Source organism: Rhodotorula graminis (assembly GCF_001329695.1).
Source record: "Rhodotorula graminis WP1 unplaced genomic scaffold RHOBAscaffold_19, whole genome shotgun sequence".
NCBI lineage: Eukaryota > Fungi > Basidiomycota > Microbotryomycetes > Sporidiobolales > Sporidiobolaceae > Rhodotorula > Rhodotorula graminis.
Genome location: NW_017264946.1, coordinates 173,170 through 191,817, shown reverse-complemented (window position 1 = coordinate 191,817; position 18,648 = coordinate 173,170). Strand labels below are relative to the sequence as shown.

General features: G+C 69.1%; 7 protein-coding genes across 7 annotated transcripts; 5 read left to right on the top strand and 2 right to left on the bottom strand.

Annotated features, from left to right (window-relative positions):
* Positions 1–73: 73 nt before the first annotated feature.
* RHOBADRAFT_56403 (uncharacterized protein) lies at positions 74–1,038 on the top strand (the record flags this gene model as incomplete). The annotated part of the gene is made up of 4 exons (XM_018418330.1): positions 74–106; positions 186–416; positions 489–754; positions 858–1,038. 4 exons carry the CDS (start codon positions 74–76, stop codon positions 871–873), a joined length of 546 nt encoding a protein of 181 aa, XP_018267834.1. The 3' UTR covers positions 874–1,038.
* A 2,139-nt stretch (positions 1,039–3,177) lies between these two features.
* On the top strand, positions 3,178–5,017 carry RHOBADRAFT_19042 (uncharacterized protein; the record flags this gene model as incomplete). The annotated part of the gene is made up of 8 exons (XM_018412468.1): positions 3,178–3,729; positions 3,799–3,870; positions 3,954–4,044; positions 4,154–4,314; positions 4,392–4,499; positions 4,571–4,707; positions 4,795–4,879; positions 4,958–5,017. Coding segments are annotated over 8 exons (1,266 nt in total), but the record flags the coding sequence as incomplete, so codon positions are not given.
* A 2,004-nt stretch (positions 5,018–7,021) lies between these two features.
* On the top strand, positions 7,022–8,779 carry RHOBADRAFT_47487 (uncharacterized protein; the record flags this gene model as incomplete). Its single annotated transcript, XM_018414992.1, has 8 exons — positions 7,022–7,090; positions 7,166–7,238; positions 7,313–7,368; positions 7,435–7,821; positions 7,884–7,998; positions 8,073–8,323; positions 8,415–8,671; positions 8,746–8,779. 8 exons carry the CDS (start codon positions 7,022–7,024, stop codon positions 8,777–8,779), a joined length of 1,242 nt encoding a protein of 413 aa, XP_018267832.1.
* A 333-nt stretch (positions 8,780–9,112) lies between these two features.
* On the top strand, positions 9,113–10,046 carry RHOBADRAFT_56400 (uncharacterized protein; the record flags this gene model as incomplete). Its single annotated transcript, XM_018418329.1, has 4 exons — positions 9,113–9,382; positions 9,470–9,725; positions 9,793–9,826; positions 9,907–10,046. The coding sequence occupies 4 exons, from the start codon at positions 9,113–9,115 to the stop codon at positions 9,920–9,922; spliced, it is 576 nt and encodes a 191-aa protein (XP_018267831.1). The 3' UTR covers positions 9,923–10,046.
* A 21-nt stretch (positions 10,047–10,067) lies between these two features.
* Positions 10,068–12,429, bottom strand: RHOBADRAFT_56399 (uncharacterized protein; the record flags this gene model as incomplete). Its single annotated transcript, XM_018418328.1, has 8 exons — positions 10,068–10,752; positions 10,820–11,068; positions 11,136–11,200; positions 11,277–11,694; positions 11,763–11,831; positions 11,908–11,991; positions 12,083–12,199; positions 12,280–12,429. The coding sequence occupies 8 exons, from the start codon at positions 12,427–12,429 to the stop codon at positions 10,111–10,113; spliced, it is 1,794 nt and encodes a 597-aa protein (XP_018267830.1). The 3' UTR covers positions 10,068–10,110.
* Positions 12,430–13,464: 1,035 nt separating this feature from the next.
* Positions 13,465–17,107, top strand: RHOBADRAFT_56398 (uncharacterized protein; the record flags this gene model as incomplete). The annotated part of the gene is made up of 6 exons (XM_018418327.1): positions 13,465–13,741; positions 13,826–13,908; positions 13,975–14,274; positions 14,351–15,484; positions 15,777–16,589; positions 16,705–17,107. The coding sequence occupies 6 exons, from the start codon at positions 13,465–13,467 to the stop codon at positions 16,981–16,983; spliced, it is 2,886 nt and encodes a 961-aa protein (XP_018267829.1). The 3' UTR covers positions 16,984–17,107.
* Positions 17,108–17,253: 146 nt separating this feature from the next.
* RHOBADRAFT_47483 (uncharacterized protein) lies at positions 17,254–18,491 on the bottom strand (the record flags this gene model as incomplete). Its single annotated transcript, XM_018414991.1, has 5 exons — positions 17,254–17,620; positions 17,729–17,863; positions 17,943–18,215; positions 18,293–18,404; positions 18,479–18,491. 5 exons carry the CDS (start codon positions 18,489–18,491, stop codon positions 17,254–17,256), a joined length of 900 nt encoding a protein of 299 aa, XP_018267828.1.
* Between the last annotated feature and the right edge of the window lie 157 nt (positions 18,492–18,648).

Genomic DNA, 18,648 nt, shown 5'->3' with positions numbered 1-18,648 from the left:
TGACGCCTCTCACACACCCAACCTCCACCCTTGCCCTCGCCTGCCCCTCGGCCTACACCACCTCGCCCTCGCCATGGCCGCCCCTCGCCTCGCCTCGCCTCGCCTCGTCTGCTCGCACCTCGTCCTCGACCGCCCTCCCTCCACCCCACCTCGGCCCTCGACATCGCCCCTCCTTTGCCTCGCAGCCCGCCGTGTACCGCGGCGTCATCACCGACGTGATCGACAACATCCGCCCCGAGTTTGACCAGCTCGGCGTCGAGGAGGCCGTCCTCCAGGAGCTGCTGCGCCTGTGGGAGCTCCGCCTCGCCCAGTCGCGTGCAGCCGACTTTACCCAGGACACCCGCATGGCCCCCGTCGCCCGCCAGTTCCCCGTCCTCAAGCACGACGACCGGCCCGCACAGGTCGACGACAAGGCCGTCCGTCCCCTCTCTCTCTCTCTCTCTCTGTCCCTCCTCCCTCGCTGACCCTCTCTCTCGGGGCCGCAACAGGAGGCCAAGAAGGTCAAGGGCGCCGCCAAGCCGAAAGCAGAAGGCGCAGCAGGCGACGACGACAACGAGGACGCCATCAACTCGGACCTCGACGACGACGACGACGAGGACGACGACGACGATGTCGACGGCGCCGACCCCAACGCCGACCTCGTCATTGCCCTGTACGAAAAGGTGCAGCGCGTCAAGAACAAGTGGAAGGTGACGCTCAAGGACGGCCTCGTCAGCGTCAACGGCCGCGAGTACCTCTTTGCCAAGTGCCAAGGGTGCGTCTCCCTTCGTCGTCGTCGCCGACGCTCTTCCTCCTCGTCTCGTCGCGTGCTCAACTCGCGCACCCCCTCCCTCGCACCTCCTCCTTCTCCTTCGCAGAGAGTTCGAGTGGTGAGCCGTCGACGGTCGAGGACGAGTGCGAGGCCGGGTTCGAGTCCGAGGCGGCGAGGAGGAGGAGGACGACGAGGGGCGAGCCGCGCTTTTTTGCCCATGTAGCACCACCTTCGCGTCTCTGTGCAGTACTGTTACGACCTTGCAACACGGCGTGCCCGTTCCCTGTACCCCCCGCTGCGCTGCGCCCCGAACCGAGCGAGCCCTCTGCGAAACGTCGGCGTAGCGCTGCCGACTCTCGCTCCCTCTCTCTGCGGCACCCCCGCACGCTGCTCCAGCGCTGCACGACGGCTTGCGGCTCGGCTCGAGCACCAGCAGCATGCCCCTCAACGGCGCAGGCAGCGCGCCGCCTCGCTCGCCCTCGACCGCGCCGCCTCCTCCACCGCCGAGCGACGCACCTCGCGCGCCTACGACCGCAGCGGGAGGACACGCCGCCGAGCCGCAGCGCAAACTGAGCATCCAGGGCGCGGCTCAGCGCCAGTCGCCTGTCCCTGTCCCTGTCCCTTCGTCGGCCGCCTCGTCCTCATCAGCTTCGACCTCGACCTCGACCCAGCCTCGATCCGTAGCACTGGGCGCCACCACCCGCGCGCCGCTCAAGTTTGGCTTCCAGATCAAGAACGCAGCTGCAGCTGCAGCGGCGAGCGCAGGCGGCAACGGCGCCGGGCCCAGACCGCGCAAGAGCCTCGAGCAGCGCATCTCGCCGCCGAAGGGCAAGCCGCTCAACCTCGACGTGTCGTCGGGCGCGAGCAGCAAGTCGGCGGCACCGGCAGCGGCGGCACAGGCGGCGGCCCCGCAGGACAAGGGCAAGGCCAAGCTCGACGCCGGCGGCGAGGTCGAGGACGGCGAGGTGCACGAGTCGCCGCCGCGGCAGCGCAGCACGAGCGCGAGCGCGAGGGCGGGGTCGGCGGCGGCGTCGAGCGGCGGCGGGGGCTCGGCCAAGGGGGGGCTTTCGCTCCCCGTCTTCGCAAGGCCGGGCGCTCCGCCTCCGGGCTCATCGTCGCGCGCCGCAGCGCAGCCGCAGCCGCAGCGGCAGGTCGAGCCGTCCGAGGAGGACAAGCTGGCGCTGGCGCTGCTGCGCGGCGACATCGTCGCGCCGCCGCCGCCGCCGCCGCCGGTGACGAGGGAGTCGCCCGTCGCGAGGACGACCACCCTCCCTCCTCCTGCACCGTCCCTTCCTCCTCCTCCTCCGTCGCTCCCTCCTCGCCCGAGCCACGCTGTGACCGCGCCCGTACCCGTACCCGCGCCCATCCCCGCACCCGCACCCGCACCCGCACCCGCACCCGCCTCGACCATCGCGACCGCCTCAGCGCCCGAGCAGGACAACTCGCGCCGCTCGCCGCCCCACTCGGCCGAGCCGCCTCGTCGCTCGATGGACCCGCCGCCGCGCGAGTCGCCCCTCGAGCAGGAGCGCGCGCGGTGGAAGGAGCAGCAGAGCCGGTACGAGGCGCCGGACCGGCGGGACGAGCGCGGTGAGGGGCCCAGGTGGGGCAACGGCGAGGGCGGGAGGAGCCAGCGGCAGGACGAGTGGCGGCGCCCGGACGAGTGGCGGCGCGCTGACGAGCGGCCGAGGGGACAGTGGGACGAGCGCGGGCACGGGCACGGGCACGGGCACGGACAGGGCTACGGACAGGGCTGGGGGCAAGGCGGGCGCGACGGCTACGATCACGGGCGGGACCAGCGCTACGCCCACGACGACCGCCGGCGCGACTACTCGCACGGTCCCGGTCGTCCGCGCTCGCGCTCGCCGCGGTCGTTCCGCCCACAGCACCACCACGACCCGCCGTCACGTCCACCTCCTGCGCCCTACGACGACGAGCCTCTGCCCTACACCGACGACTCGGCCGCGCTCGAGCGCGCGACCCGTCAGCGCGACGGCGATGATCGGGACGAGCAGAGTCGCAGAGCCGACGACGCGCGCTCGCCGCTGCCCAAGCGCCGCCGCACGAGCCCACCTCGTCGCTCGCCGCCGAGGAGGAGCGACTCGCCCGAGGAGCAGGGCAACCGCATCGGCGCCGGCGACGGGCCGCCCATCCTCGACCCGCACCACCGCCAACTCGCCGCGCTGGGCGTCCAGTTCCCGCCTTCCGCCGGTCCTCCTCGTCCCGATCGCCCTGCGCGCAAGCCGGGCTTCCTGCCTGAGCCGGGTTCGGCCCTCGTCGTCGACGTCGCGACGCAGTCGCACGCTCCTGTCGCCGCCGGCTTCCCTCGTCCTGCGCCCGGCGTCGCCGGCCTGCCTCAGCGCCCCGACTTCCTCCCTCTCCCGCCGGCACCGCCGCCTCCCCCGACGATGGGCCCGTCGCTGTACGAGATGCAGCGGGCGTATGCTGCAGCGGCGACCAACGGCGCAGCGGTCCCTCCTCCCAACCCGGCCGCCTACTCGCACCAGCCAGGACCGCCGCCTCCTCCTCCCGGCGCTCCTCCTCCTCCACCACCCCCACCTCCTGCACTTGCGCCGCCCCACAGCGACCCTGCGCGCGCCCCGCTCCACCCAGCCGTCGACCCGGCCGTCTCGTCGCGCCCCGGCTCGCAGTCGAGCACCTCTCGCACGCCCGCCGACCCGAGCTCCGGGCCCGCCGCCGGCACGCCAGCCCTGCGCTCGCCTCGCGCCCTCGCCGCTGCCGCCGTGCCCGTCGAGCCCGCTGCGCCGCCTCGCGTCCGCACCCGGCTCGGCGGCTTGCGCGCCGACCCGTGGGTGCGCGCGCCGTCGCCCTCGCTCGACGAGCTCGCCGCCGCGGCTCGCGCCGTGCATCCTCCCGTGCCGGTGCGCGACGCGAGGTCGTACGTCGGGTGCTCGGACATTGCCGAGTACGAGAAGCAGGGCAAGCTCGGCGAGGGGACGTTCGGCGTCGTGTGGAAGGGCGTCAGGGGCGCGAGGGGCAAGCCGTGGGGAGACAGGGAGCGCGAGGAGGAGGAGCGACTCGTCAAGGAGCGAGGACTGCGTGTGCGGCATGGCGACGTCGTGGCGCTCAAGCAGATCATCTTCCATAACGAGGGCGATGGTGTGCGTCCTCCTCTCTCTCTCTCTCTCTCCCGTCCTCTTCCCCATCATCGCCTGTACTCACACTCGACGACGCTCTGTCACAGATGCCCATCACGTCGATCCGCGAGATCCGCCTGCTCAAGATGCTCGACCACCCCAACGTCGTCCCGGTCGTCGACATGGCGTACGAGCCCGGTGCGTCCCCGACTCTCTCTCTCTCTCTCTCTCTCTCTCTCTCTCTCTCTCTTTCTCTCGCTCGGTCTCTCTCGCTCGGTCTCTCACCCTGACTCTTGTACGCCTGCAGCCGACCCGACGGCGTTCGTCAAGGCGGCGACCTACATGGTCTTCCCGTACATGGACCACGACCTCGCCGGCCTGCTCGAGAACAGCTCGGTGCGCCTCGAGGAGCCGCACATCAAGCAGTACGCCAAGCAGCTGCTCGAGGGCACGGCCTACCTGCATCGTGTGCGTCCCACTCGAGCCTTCTCGCCCTCGTCCTCGCCGAGCGTCATTGACCGCGAGCCCCGACGACGCGCCCGCAGAACCTCATCCTGCATCGCGACATGAAGGCGGCCAACCTGCTCATCAACAACGACGGGCGCCTGATGATCGCCGACTTTGGCCTCGCCCGCAGCATCGACAGGCCCGGCGTCAACGCTGTGCGTCCTCCTCTTCCTCCCTCTCCCTCTCCCTCTCCCTCTCCCGGCCTCGCGTCCTCGAGACACTCTCACTGACTCGGCGACGACGCACACGCACGCAGATGTACACGAGCACGGTCGTCACGAGGTGGTACCGGCCGCCCGAGCTCCTCCTCGGCGAGCGCCGGTACCACACGGCCATCGACATGTGGGGCGTCGGGTGCGTGCTCTGCTCCTCTCTCTCCCTCGTCCTCGTCGTCTCCTCGGCGAGCCTGACTGACGAAGCTCGAGCGTTCACTGCACGCAGCTGTGTCCTCGGCGAGATGTACCACCGCAAGCCGATCTTCCCCGGCGAGTCGGACTTTGACCAGGCCTTCAAGATCTTCTCGTACGTCCCCCTCCCTCTCCTCCCGTCCTTCTCCATCCCAGAGTGACTACTGACGCTTCTCGTTATCTCCTCTCGCAGCGAGTGCGGCATGCCAACGGCTGAGAGCATGCCTGGGTGGAGCAAGCTGCCCGGCGTCGAGGGCAAGGAGGGCGCGCAGTGGCCTGACCGAGGCCGCAGTGTCCGCGCCACCTGGATCAAGTGCGTCGCCTGCCCTCTTTCCTCGCGCCTCGCCATCCGCTCGGGTCGACTGACCCTGCTCCACCCCGTTGCGCAGCAAGAGCGGGAGCGAGCACTTCGGCGACCTCATGGACAAGCTCCTCGTCCTCGACCCGAAGAAGCGCCTCACGGCGGTCGAAGCCCTCGATCACCCGTGGTTCTGGAGCGAGCCGTACCCGGAGGAGCCCTCGAGGTGCGTCGTCTCGCCGTCGCCCTCGAGCCTTTCCTCCTCTTCTCGAGACCTGACACTCGTCGCCTCCCACTCGCAGAATGCCCAAGTTCGTCTCGTCGCACGAGTACGACAAGCGCAAGAAGTACGAGGCGCAGCAGGCCGCCTTTGCCGCCGGCGGTCCCCCTCCCCCTCCCGTCCAGCAGCAGCAGCCCCAGCCGATCCACTTCCCGCACCCTCAGCAGTTCAACGCTCCTCCGCCGCCGCCGCAGCAGTTCAACGGTCCGCCGCCGCCGATGCAGCAGCAGCCGGGCCCGCCGCAGAGCATGATGCCGCCGGGCTACCCTCCTCACGGCGGCGGGTACGGCGCGCCGCCGCAGCCGATGGGCGGGTACGGCGCCCCGGGCCGCATGCCTGGCGCACCGCCGCCGATGAGCTACGCCGCTCGCGGGCCGGGACCGGCGACGGCCGGGCCTGGGTACGGCGGCGCGCCGCCGGTGCAGCCGTCGTGGGCGGCGTCGGGCGGGCCCGGTCCGCAGCGGGTGCAGCCGGCGGCCGTGGCGCCAAAGCGGGGCGTCAACCTCAAGGACAGGTTGAAGAAGAAGTAGCTGTCGCTGGAGCAGTGCAACGAGGCTTGGCGTCGACGAGTCTGTCCTTCTCCTTACTCGAACTCGCGAGGTGCCGAGAGCTTGACGCAGCGAGTGCCCGAGAGCTCTGTTCCGGATCGGCCGACGAGCTCGTGCCTGTGCAGGACGTTGTTGTAAGAGCGCCGGGAGCAGAGCTCGCGCGAGACTCGAGCGAAGGAAAGCCGAGAGCGACCTTCTCGAAGTGAGAGAGGCCCGTGCGACAGCTCTCGACCGGCTCGCGAGACTCTCGAGCAGGCGAGAGAGAAGCAGTAGTTGCACATCGACGAGCTACGTGTCCAGGCTGCCCCAGAACCCGTCTCGCGGCCGACACCTCCTCGCTGCTCCGCCGGTCGCACCGGCTGGCCATCTACTGCGCCCGGCCTGCACGAGCGCGTCGTCCCGAACAAAGGCAGAGCCTCGGGCAGCTGGTTGGCCGCGTTGTGCCCGCGAGCCCCTCGGTGCCGCCGCTCGAGGGCTGCTCGTCCTCGGCCGGCAAGCTCTGCACGAGCTGCAGGCGGGACGCGCCGCCGCAAGACTCAAACGTCGCCGACATGGACCTGGCGGCAGCGCCGCTCCACTGAAAGAGATGGCGGGAGCGCGTGAAGACGCTAAAAGAAGCTGGAGACGTCCTCGAGGTACAGCTGAAGTCAGAAGCGGCAGCGACGGCGAGCCAGCCTCGCCGCTGCGCACAGAGGACTTGCTCGAGCCCGGGCGTCGCACGACGAGCTCGTCACGATCCTTGAGATCGCTCGAGGTCGAGCCGCGAGCGCACTCGCCGCATCGGCAAGGCTGCAGGCAGCGCTCGCCGCCGCGTCGAGGAAGGACCCTGCCGTACATCCATGACCGAATCGCCGCAGCGTATGCCAAGGGCGCAGCAAGCAGCGTGTCCTGCGCTGTCGTCGAGCCGAATGACGACGCGGGGAGGAGCTCAGAGCACGGAACGGCCGAGAGCAGCTCGTGCGGCACCGAGAATCGGGCAGGGCGGGACCCGCAGAGCCGGTAGGTTGCGTGCGGTGGCGCAGCACAGCCGGCTCGAGTGAGGCGGGGTGGTCGAGAGAGCGAGAGAGATAGGTGCGCTGACGCGCTGACGACGACAACAGCTCTGCTCCTCCTCCACCCACGACCACCGCGCACCATGGTCAAGATCCAGTTCAAAACGCTGCAGCAGAAGCAGTTCTTCATCGAGGCCGAGCCTACCGAGACGGTGAGCCTCCCCCGTCTCCTCTCCCTCACTCTCCTCGAGTCGCCCCCTCGCTCATCAGCTCTCGTCGACTCGCAGGTGGCAGACCTCAAGAAGAAGATCGAGGCCGACCAGGGCTTCCCCGTCGACAACCAGAAGATCATCTTCTCTGGTGAGCAGCGCCTCCACGACCCGCTTCACCTGTCGAGCTCCCCTCGCTCACTTCTCCCCTCCCCTCTCTCGCAGGCAAGGTCCTCCCGGACGACAAGACGGTCGCCGATGCCAACTTCAAGCCCAAGGACGTGCGTCCCATCTTCCTCCCTCCTTGCAGCACCCTGTCCCCTCGCTGACTACCCTCGCTCCTGCAGTTCTGCGTCGTCATGGTCACCAAGCCCAAGGCCGCCCCGGCTGCCGCCGCCGCACCTGCCGCTTCCGCCCCTGCACCCGCCACCTCTGCTCCTGCGCCCACACCCGCCGCCGTCCCGCAAACCCCTGCCCAGCCGACCGCGACGCCGGTCGCGCCCAACGCGCCCGGCCCTGCGCCTGCCGCCGCCGCACCCGCCGCGACCGAGGCCGAGACGCCTGCGCCCGCCAACGTGCCGTCCGGCGACTCGTCGACGTCGTTCATCGCCGGCTCGGCCCTCGAGACGAGCGTCAACGAGATGGTCGCCATGGGCTTCCCGAGGGAGCAGGTCCAGCGGGCGATGCGCGCGAGCTTCAACAATCCGCACCGTGCCGTCGAGTACCTCATGACTGTGCGTCCCGTCGTCTTCTCTCCCCTCGTGTCCGTGCCGGTCTGACACCTTTGCGCTCGCAGGGCATCCCCGAGACGGCGCCCGAGCCCGCACCGGCACCCGCGGCCGCCAACCCGCCGGGTACCCCGTCCCCCGCCGCCGGCAACGCCGCTCCTCTCGCCGCTACTCCTGCTCCTGGTACGCACGCGTCGCTCGCTCTCTCTCTTTCTCGATGGCCGCAGCCCGGCACTGACTCGCAGCCTCCCTCGCAGCTGCCGCCGCCGCCACGACCAACGCGCCGCGCAACCTGTTCGAGGCCGCCGCCGCTGCGCGCTCGGCACCTCAGCAGCCCGCAGCTGCTGCCGCCGGCGCCGGCGCCGGTGCGGGCGCCAACTCGGGCGAGCTTGGCCAGCTGCGCAACGCGCCCATCATGGGCCAGCTCCGCGCGCTTGTGCAGCAGAACCCGGCGCTCCTGCAGCCGTTCCTGCAGCAGCTCGGCGCGAGCAACCCGGAGCTCTTGACGGTGCGTCCCTCCTTCGTCCCCCTCGTCGAGTCGAGTCGAGGCCGAGCGAGCGAGCGAGGACTGACTCTTGCACGCTCGAACCGCTCCGCAGCTCATCGAGCGCAACCAGCAGGAGTTTGTCGAGTTCCTGCAGGAGGGCGTCGAGGAGGGCGAGGGCGTCGACGCGCTCATGGACCAGTTCGGCGACGACGAGGGCGGTGCCGGCGGCGCGGGCGGCGAGCAGTACATCCAGGTGACCGAGGAGGAGCGCGCCGCCATCGAGCGCCTCGTCGGCATGGGTTTCGACCGCCAGCTCGTCATCCAGGCCTTTATCGCGTGCGACAAGAACGAGGAGCTCGCGGCGAATTAGTGCGTCGTCGTGCTCGCGCCCTTTTCTTTCCCTCTCGACGGCAACTGACCCTCTCTCGTCCGCCCCGACACAGCCTCCTCGAGCACGGCTTCGACTTTGACGACTGAGTGTCGAGGTGCGTCCCGTCTCTTTTTCTCTCTCTCGTCTGTGCGCGTCTTGACGCTCAGGCCCGTGTCCCGCAGCGCGACGTCGACTCGAGGCGAAGGAGGAGAGGAGGTCTGCTTGGTAGTGTTTGCGCGTCTGCAACTCGTCCATCGTGCAGTGCCCACTGAGGGTGCTGCTGTACCACCCGCGCCGTGCAGCTGCAGAGAGAGCGAAAGCAAGCGAATGTGGTCGCGAGCCAATCGGAATCGACTCGTTTTCGGGACTTGGCCGTGGGCGGCGAGCCGGCCCTCGGGCGACGGCTGACTCTCGCTCGCTCGCTCGCACCTCACTCGACCATGCTGCGCGCCTCGACCTCTGCACTGCGCACCGCCCTGCGCACCGCGGCCACGGCCACGCCGCGCGCCGCCCCGGCGAGCTGCCCCGCGTGCGCCCTCGTCGTCCCTCGCCAGCGCCACCTCTCGTCGGCCGTCCCCCGCCGCGCCCCGATCCTCGACCAGACGCCCTCGCCCGCCGTGCACCCTGCGCCCATACCCCCGGCACCGAAAGCGGCCGCCCAACCGGCCCGCAAGCGCACCGTGCGAGCGCGCAAGGCGGCCCTCTCTCTCGTGAGCTCATCGTCCACCCTCGTCGTCGCCCTCTCGTCGTGGCTCGCGCATGCACTGACGAGCCCCTGTCTTGTCGCACCCTCGCAGACGCCTGGCGCGGTCGAGCGCATCCGCGGCCTGATGGACCAGCCCGAGCCCAAGTTGATCCGGGTCGGGGTGCGCAACAAGGGCTGCGCCGGCATGAGCTACCACCTCGAGTACGTCGACAAGGCCGACAAGTTTGACGAGGTCGTCGAGCAGGACGGCGTCAAGGTCGTCATCGACTCGCGGGCCCTGTTCAGCGTCATCGGGAGCGAGATGGACTGGCAGGAGGACGCGCTTCAGGCCCGGTTCGTCTTCAACAGTGCGTCCCCCTTGCTCTCCCTCTTGCCTGTGTGGGCACTCTCTGACCTCGCCTCCTCTCTGCGCAGACCCGAACATCAAGGACGCTTGCGGCTGTGGAGAGTGCGTCCCCCCTCGCTCCTCCCCCACCTCGCCGGCTCGCGCCGACCGCTCGCTGACCCACCTCGCTCCCGTCCCCGCAGGTCCTTCATCGTCTGAGGAGCACGCACACGCACGACAGCTTGTTGTAGCAGTACCCCGGACCCGGCGCATGTTAGACGCTCGGCGGCTTTGTAGACCAGACCTCTCGCGTTGCAACCCTTTCTCGCAGTTTCCCTCTCTCTCTCGTTCCCGGTCGCGAGTCAGCGAAGAAAGATGCCTCGATGCCGCTCTATCCACGAGATGCTCTACAGCTCGTCGCGCCCACTGCCGTCCGGCTCGCCTCCCTTGACCCTCGCCGCACTCGCGGCGACGACCCTCACGCACGCGCTCCACCCGCCCTCGCACAACCCGACGAGGCGCTCCCACAGCGAGGCCGTGCTCGTGTTGCCCTCGACGCCGACGCCGGCGCCGGCGCCGAGGCTCGGCTCGAACGAGGGCTTGTGCGTCGAGGGCGCGGCGGGCGGCGCAGAGTTGAGCGGCTCGTCCGGGCCGACCTGGTCCTCGCGGGGGGCGGCGACGACCGGCGACGGCGCCGGCGAGGACGAGGGCGGGGCCGGCGAGCGCGCAGGAGGCGGCGCCGGCTCGCCGCGGTGGGCCCACAGGGTGCGGAAGCGGTCGACGGCGGCGAGGCTCTCGCTGAGGCGGTGCAGCGTGTTGACGAACGCGACGAGCTCGCTGCGGCTCAGGGCGACGGCGTGCGGCGCGGCCGTCGGGTCGTCGGTCGGCGACGCGAGCGGCGTCGCGCCGTCGTACGAGAACAGGAGCTTGAGCGCCGTGCCGAGCCCCGTGATCTGCATCTTGCCCCACAGGCGGCACTTGTCGCACCCGACGCAGTCCATGATGCGCGACACGTTGCGGAAGTGGTCCTTGAACTCGGACTTGAGGAGCTGCGGGCGCGTTCGACGAGGGTCAGGGCACGTCGAGAGAGAGAGAGAGGGAGAGAGGGGAGCGCACCTCGGCCTCCTTGCCACCGCTGAACATGCTCGTCTCGTCAAACGTACTCGGGCACCCGTCGGCGACGCGCACGAGCTGCTCGAGGCGGTCGCGCGTCTCGCGCTCGCCGGCCGTCGCGTCGAGCGTGCGCACGAGCTGCGGGCCCGAGCGCGACAGGGCGCGCAGGAGGAGGACGTAGGTGAAGTACATGTTCTCGAGGCGCTCTGGGTGCTGGCCGATGCGCGTGATGAAGCAGTCGAGGTTTGGGGCCTGTCGACGAGGGACGGAGGGAGAGGGTCAGTGCCCGGTCGCCGAGAAGAGGCGGGCAGCGACGCACCCATTCGCCCGTCTGCTGGTCGAGGTAGTCGTCGCAGATGTGCACCGAGATAGAGGCATGCAGACCTGGGTGAGAGAGGGAGTGGTCAGGTCGAGAGGGCGAGAGAGAGAGAGAGGAAGGAGAGAAGCGGTCGGTGCGCACCAGAGATGACGCGGTAGAACACCCTCTTCTCGAGGCACACCTCCTCGTCCGGGTCCCTCGGCCCAGCCAAACTGCCGAGCAGCCGCTTCTCGCTCTCGCCCCACCCGCCCGCCGCGAGCCCGCCACCCATGCCGCCCATGCCGCCCATGCCGCTCGCGAGCCCGCCGAACCCGCTCGAGACGGGCGCAAAGCCGCTGCCGCCCTCGAACGTCGACCTCGACGCGTCGACGAACGGCACGGGGGTGAAGCAGTTCTCCTCGTAGATGGCCTTCCACACGCGCGACGACGACGGGCCGGCGTAGCCCGTGAAGCGCTCGGGGTTCTCGAGCAGGTCGACGTAGACGCCCTCCGAGTCGAGCTCGTCCTCGAGGACGCAAAAGTCGCTGTCACTGATCTCGGTGCAGCCCGCCGGCGACGACTGCGTGCGAGAGGGAGAGGATCAGCTCGCAGACGAGGAGAGAGTGAGAGAGAGAGAGATGGACGCACCGTCTTCCACGCGCTCGTCTCGTTCAGCTTGCCGAGTGCTGAAGATCGCCATGCTTCAGGAATGTGGTCCTGTCGAGCGAGAGGACGGGCTTGAGTGTGTGTGGGCGAGCCCGACTGAGAGAGAGGGAGCGAGTAGTGGACGCACCTCGCCGGTCGTTTCGACGCTGCACGCGCGGTTCATGCAGCTGCCGTCCTCCTCCCAGTAGGGGCACTCCTTGGCGAGGTCGACCTGCGAGTGTGTGCGCACAGGCGAGGTCAGCTCGAGGTTCGGTCGCCGGAGCCCGGAGTGGCGGTGCAGGGAGAGAGAGAGAAGGGCGGACCTTGTGGTAGCGGAAGTAAGGGGTCGCGACGAGGTCGTGCAGGCGACCAAACAGCTCCTCGTTGACGCTCTCGACCGTCTCGTAGTCGCAGCACGCGTCGTGGATCTGGCCCGTCGGCTGCGTTCAGGCGCGAAAGGTGGCTTGGTCAGCTTTGGACCTGAGGGACTGGGGGAAAGCAGAGGGGAAGTGGGGCGCACCTTGCAGTAGTTCTGCTCGGCTGAGCGCGACGACAGGACGTCCTGGAGGAAGCCGGTGCGCGGGTGTGCGGCGAGCGACGACGACGACGCGACGGTGCCGAGCGCGATGAGCGCTGCTGCGGCTGCGAGGGGCAGGGTCGGCGGATGCATCGCTGTAGTGCGCGTGCAGGTGCAGGCTTGGCTCGAGCGTGTCGAGTGGAAGGAGCGAGGTGAGAGAGCCACAGCCGGCCGCCGAAAGGAGGCGAAGCCGAAGACGTGTAAGCCGTGGCGCTCACAGCTCGCGTCTTTCTGCTCACTCGCAAGCGCACAGCTTGCATCTCGGAAGACAAGAGGCTCTCAAGGCGCGTGCTCGCTAGAGAGAGGCATCGAAGCCGCGACGAGAGGGACAAGTCGTCGTCGTTGCGATCGAGAGCTCTGCTACACACGCTGCAAGGCAGTGGATGCCGTCCCTCGCACCCGAGCGCGTCTCTGGTACCGCCCGAGCAGACAGCGAACCGCGCCGGGCGTGCTGCCGCGGCCACTCGCCCCGGGTCCGACCTCGACCGAGCCTCGAGCCTCGCTGCCGTCCATCTCGCGCGTCGCCCGCCCGTCTCACTCCGCCCAGCTCGATCCCTTGCCTCCTCTCGACGGCCGAGTGTGTTCGAGAACGAGGCGCGCGGTCGTGGGCGAGGCCAGAGGCGGGAGGAGCGAGTCGTGCTGTGCGTGCTTGGCGGCAGGGTGGCGAGTACCGTGTCGCTCGAGGTCGTACGGCGGATGGGTGGCCCTGGAAGCGATGCAGGTCGAGGCTGTCGGGGTATCGGCGCTGCTGGGGGCGTGACTGAAGAGGAGAGACGGAGAGCTGATGAGGCTCGAGGGAGGGGGGAGTCAAGGGCGGCGACACGGTGACGGGGCGAGGCGGGAGTGGGCCTGGCGACCGAGGACATAGTGTAGGCGAGTGTAGCAGGGCAGCACAGGCCACCCGAGCTGGACGGGCGAGGTGGTCGGCTCCGAGTCGTCCTCGTCCTCGACTCGGTGCTCTCGCTCTCCGCTTGACCTCACACGCCGCCGAGCCTCTGCGACTGCGAGCTCAGTAGCACTCGCCCGCCCACCACGCAGCCACTCTTCGCCAGGCTCGCACTCGCCTCGCGCTCCCTCCCCTCTCGCCTCCCTTCCTCGCGCCGCTTCTTCTCGTCGCGCTCCGCCGCCATGGCTGCCTCGTCGACCCAGTCCCAGTTCGGCGACTGGCCCGCCACAAAGGTCCGCCAGACCTTCCTCGACTACTTCAACTCGCAGCACCGCCACACCTTTGTCCCCTCGTCGTCCACCATCCCCTACGACGACCCGACCCTCCTCTTCGCAAACGCCGGCATGAACCAGTACAAGGGCATCTTCCTCGGCACCGTCGACCCAAACTCGTCCTTTGCCAAGCTCTCGCGCGCAGCAAACTCGCAAAAGTGCATCCGCGCTGGCGGCAAGCATAACGGTGCGTCCTCCGTCTCCTCCTCCTCCTCCTCCTCCTCCTTCTCCCGGCACCTCGCTCACGCCCTCGCCTGCGCCCCCCCTACAGACCTCGACGACGTCGGCAAGGACACGTACCACCACACCTTCTTCGAGATGCTCGGCAACTGGTCGTTCGGCGACTACTTCAAGGTGCGCTCCGGCCCTCCCTCCCTCTCTCACGAGCGCAGCACTGACTCGCGCTCTTGCGCCGCGCAGACCGAGGCGACCGAGATGGCCTGGACGCTCCTCACCAAGGTCTTTGGCCTCCCGCCCGACCGCCTGTACGTCACCTACTTCGAGGGCGGCTTTGGCCTCCCCGCCGACCTCGAGACCAAGGACTTCTGGCTCAACCTCGGCGTCCCCGAGGACCACATCATCCCGGGCAACGCCAAGGACAACTTCTGGGAGATGGGCGCCACCGGCCCGTGCGGCCCGTGCACCGAGATCCACTACGACCGCATCGGCGGCCGCAACGCGTCCGACCTCGTCAACATGGACGACCCGGACGTGCTCGAGGTGCGCCCTCTTTCCCTCACTCTCTCTCTCTCGTACACGCCGAGCCCGGGACTGACGCACATGGCGCGTCGTGCAGGTGTGGAACGTCGTCTTCATCCAGTACAACCGCGAGGCCGACTCGTCGCTGCGCAGCCTGCCCGCCAAGCACGTCGACACGGGCATGGGCTTTGAGCGCCTCGTCTCGGTCCTCCAGGACAAGCGCTCCAACTACGACACGGACGTCTTCATGCCGCTGTTTGCCAAGATCCAGGAGCTCACGGGCGCGCGCCCGTACGAGGGCAAGCTCGGCAAGGACGACGTCGATGGCATCGACACGGCGTACCGCGTCGTCGCCGACCACGTGCGCACCTTGACGTTCGCCATCTGCGACGGCGGCGTCCCGAGCAACGTCGGGCGCGGCTACGTCTTGCGCCGCGTCCTGCGCCGCGGCGCGCGCTACGTGCGCAAGAAGTTTGGGACGCCGATCGGCACCTTCTTCTCGAGCCTCGCGCCGACGCTCGTCGACCAGATGGGCGGCTTCTTCCCCGAGATCACGGGCAAGGACGCCGACCTCAAGGAGATCCTCGACGAGGAGGAGGAGTCGTTCGCGCGCACGCTCGACCGCGGCGAGCGCCTGTTCGAGTCGTACGTCGCCGCCGCCAACGCCGCCGGGTCCAAGCAGCTCAAGGGCAGCGACGTGTGGCGCCTGTACGACACGTACGGGTTCCCGGTCGACCTGACGCTCCTCATGGCCGAGGAGGCCGGGCTCACGTTCGACCAGGCCGAGTTTGACGCGGCGCAAGAGGCGAGCAAGGAGGCGAGCAAGGGCGCCGGCAAGAAGGGCGACGGCCAGCAGGTGCGCCTCGACGTGCACGACATCGGCGCCCTCGAGGCCAACTCGGCCGTGCCCAAGACGGACGACGTCCACAAGTTTGGCACGGGCAACGTCGACGCGACCGTCAAGGCCATCTACCACCAGGGCAAGTTTGTCGACTCGACGAGCGAGCTCGCGAGCCCGACGACCGACGCGCTCGGGATCGTCCTCGACCGTACCAACTTTTACGCCGAGTCGGGCGGCCAGGAGTACGACACGGGCCGCATCGTCATCGACGGCCAGAGCGACTTTGTCGTCGAGGACACGCAGGTGTTCAACGGCTACGTGCTCCACATCGGTCGCATCGTCGAGGGCGAGCTCAAGGTCGGCGACAACGTCGTCGCGACGTACGACGAGGTGCGTCCCACGCTCTCTCTCTCTCTCCCTCTCTCCCTCCCTTTCCTCCTCGTCGTCGACAGCGTCACGCACGGGCCTGACTGACACGATCCCTCTCTCTCGCCGCCCTCGTCCCCCCCCCCCTTTCCCTCCTTCTCCCGCCTTTCCTCCCTCGTCGCCCTGCCTCTTTGCCATCCCTTCCGCCGCCCTCGACATCTTCCACCTCTCTCCCTCTCGGCCGTCGCCTCGTCCTCGCCGACTCTCGCGCTCGATCCTCGTCATCGTCCCGGTGCGACCCCTCTCGCCCTCACAGCTCCGCCGCTGGCCCCTGCGCAACAACCACACGGGCACCCACATCCTCAACTTCTGCCTGCGCGAGGTGCTCGGCGACCACATCGACCAGAAGGGCTCGCTCGTCGCGCCGTCCAAGCTCCGGTTCGACTTCTCGCACAAGGCGCCCATCTCGGTCAAGGACCTCGCGACGATCGAGGACCAGTGCAACGACTGGATCAAGCGCAACGTCAAGGTGTTCAGCAAGGAGATGGACCTCGCGACGGCGCAAAAGATCCCGGGCCTGCGCGCCGTGTTCGGCGAGGCGTACCCGGACCCTGTGCGCGTCGTGACGCTCGCCTACTCGCTCGACGAGATCACGGCCGACCTCGACAACCCCAAGTGGCGCTCGACGAGCGTCGAGTTCTGCGGCGGCACGCACGTCGCCAAGACGGGCGACATCAAGGACTTTGTCGTCGTCGAGGAGAGCGGCATCGCCAAGGGCATCCGGCGCATCATCGCCATCACGGGCGACGACGCCCGGCGCGCGTCGCAGCTCGCCAACGAGTCGGACGCGCGCTTCGAGCGCGTGTCCAAGCTCGCTGCGGGCGCCGACAAGGAGCACGAGCTCAAGCAGCTCGAGATCGACCTCGCGGCGCAGGCCATCAGCGTCGTGCGCAAGGACAAGCTGCGCACGCAGGTGACGAGCGCGCGCAAGGCCATCGCCGACGCGGCGCGCGCGCAGGACAAGGAGCAGGCCAAGGCCGTCGCCGACGCCGTCGCCGAGTTCTTCAAGAAGGACGCCGACGCCCAGGTTTTCGTCGCCCGGTTCGACGACGCCAAGGGCAACGCCAAGGTGCGCACGTCTCTCTCTCTCTCTCTCCTCTCTCTCTCTCTCCTCTCTCTCTCTCTCTCTCTCTCTCTCGCCTTTCACGAGCCCAGACTGCTGACTCGTCCTCGTCCTCTCGCAGATCCTCCAGGGCGGCCTGAACCAGGCCAAGACGCTCAACAAGGCGGCCTACCTCTTCTCGGTGTCGGCCGACAACAAGGTCGCGCACCTCAACACGGTCCCCAAGGGCGACATTGTCGCGGGCAAGTTCTCGGCAAAGACGTGGTTCGCCGACGTGACCAAGCTCGTCGGCGGCAAGGGCGGCGGCAAGGACGACGGCGCCCAAGGGTTCGGCACCGAGGTTGACAAGGTCGACGAGGCCGTCGCGCTCGCCAAGAAGGTGTACGCTGAGCGGGCCTGAGCCGAGCGAGCGAGCGAGGGCTGTAGACGGTGGGGCGGGAGGGAGAGTCGACGAGCTCGACTTTTGTCCTCTCCTCTTTCGTGATCTGTAAACGCGGCGCAACTATCGACTCTAGTCGTCCTGTCGTGCAAGAGAGAGAGAAGGAGAGAGAGCCGCACTAGTCGGTACAACAATGCGAGGGCACAGCTACAGAAACCTCGCCCGAGCGACCCCGCTCGAGCCTCTCCTCCGCCCGCCCGTCCCTCGACCTGCCCCGCACCCAAGCCCTGCTCACGCCTCGTCCTCCTGCGTCGACGGCTGGTCGTCCGTCACCTGCCCCTCCTCCCTCGACGCCCTCGAAGCTCCCGACGGCGTCCTCGGCGGGCCAAGCAGCTGCAGCTGCACCTGCACCGACTCGGCCTCGAGGTCGCCCATGGGCACGTCGCCGTCTTCGTCGCCGCCAGGCGCGCCGGGCACGAACGCCTGCGCTCGTGGGTCGAGCGCGAGGCCCGAGGGCGCGGCGGACGGTGGGGCGCCCGGTGCGGGTGCGGGTGCGGGTGCTGGCGTCGGGGCAGGCGCGTCGTCGTCGAGGGTCGCATCGGCGTCGCCGTCGTCCTCGTCGAGTGCTCGGCGGCGCTCCTGCTCGGCCTTCTCGTCCCTGTGAGCGCGGCGCGAGGGGAGGTGGGGAGACAGGAAAGTCAGTCGTGGGGCTCGAGCGCGGCGCCGGGACGGGACGGGGAAGAGAGCTCGGCGGGCGAGGACGGACCGGATCGCCTCCTGCATGACCTGGAGGCTGTTTACGATGGCGTCGAACGCGACTTTGCGCGCCTGCCACGTCTCGGCGTAGGTGCGCGACTCGGACTCGAGCAGGGCAATGTCGGACTCGAGGCGCTGCTGCTGCCTGCGGGTGCGGGGCGAGGGCGGTCAATTTTCGGGTGTCGCTCGCCGAGAGAGAGAGAGAGAGAGAGAGGTGGACGCACTCGAGGCCCTTGTGGCGGTCGGGCAGGCGCTGAATGACCCTCGCCCTCGCGTCGTACTCGATCCTCCTCGCGCGCTCCTGCCGCGCCCTCGCGAGCTCGCCTTCGAGTCGACCGAGGGCGTCGCTCGTGTCGTGCGAGTTGCGCTCGAGCGCGGCGGCCTCGGTCCGGTACGACGCGACCTCGGACGCGGTGACGGCGGCGATGTGGTCGGCGCGGGCGAGGGATTGCGCAAACTGGGACAGGGCGCCGTCGAACGAGGCGTGGGCTGCAAAGCTGTGTGTGCGGATGTGCGGACCGGTCAGTGGGGGCTGAGTGGCAGCCCACGAGGAGAGAGCGAGAGGGAGACGGACAGTTTGTCGCCGTGCGAGTCTGGGTGGAGGAGGGCGTGGAAGGCGTAGATGACTTTTTTGATGGCCTTGGTGTCGGAGATGAGGACGCGCGACTCTGCGAGCTTGAGGAGGGCTGTGGGGGGGACACGAGCTGTGAGTTGGAGATGAAGGGAGGAGGAACGAGGAGGACGAGGAGAGGGGACGGACTCTCGCTGTCCATGGCTGCGCTCGGTCGTGTAGGGAGTGCGGCTAGGTAGCCTGGAGAGTAGCACGCAGGAGTCCTGAGCAGCAGGTGGGTGTGGTGCTCGAGAGCGACGAGGTCTGGTCGCGTCTCATCTCGTCCGTCCCTCTCGCTCTCGTCCAGCTCGCCCGTGTGC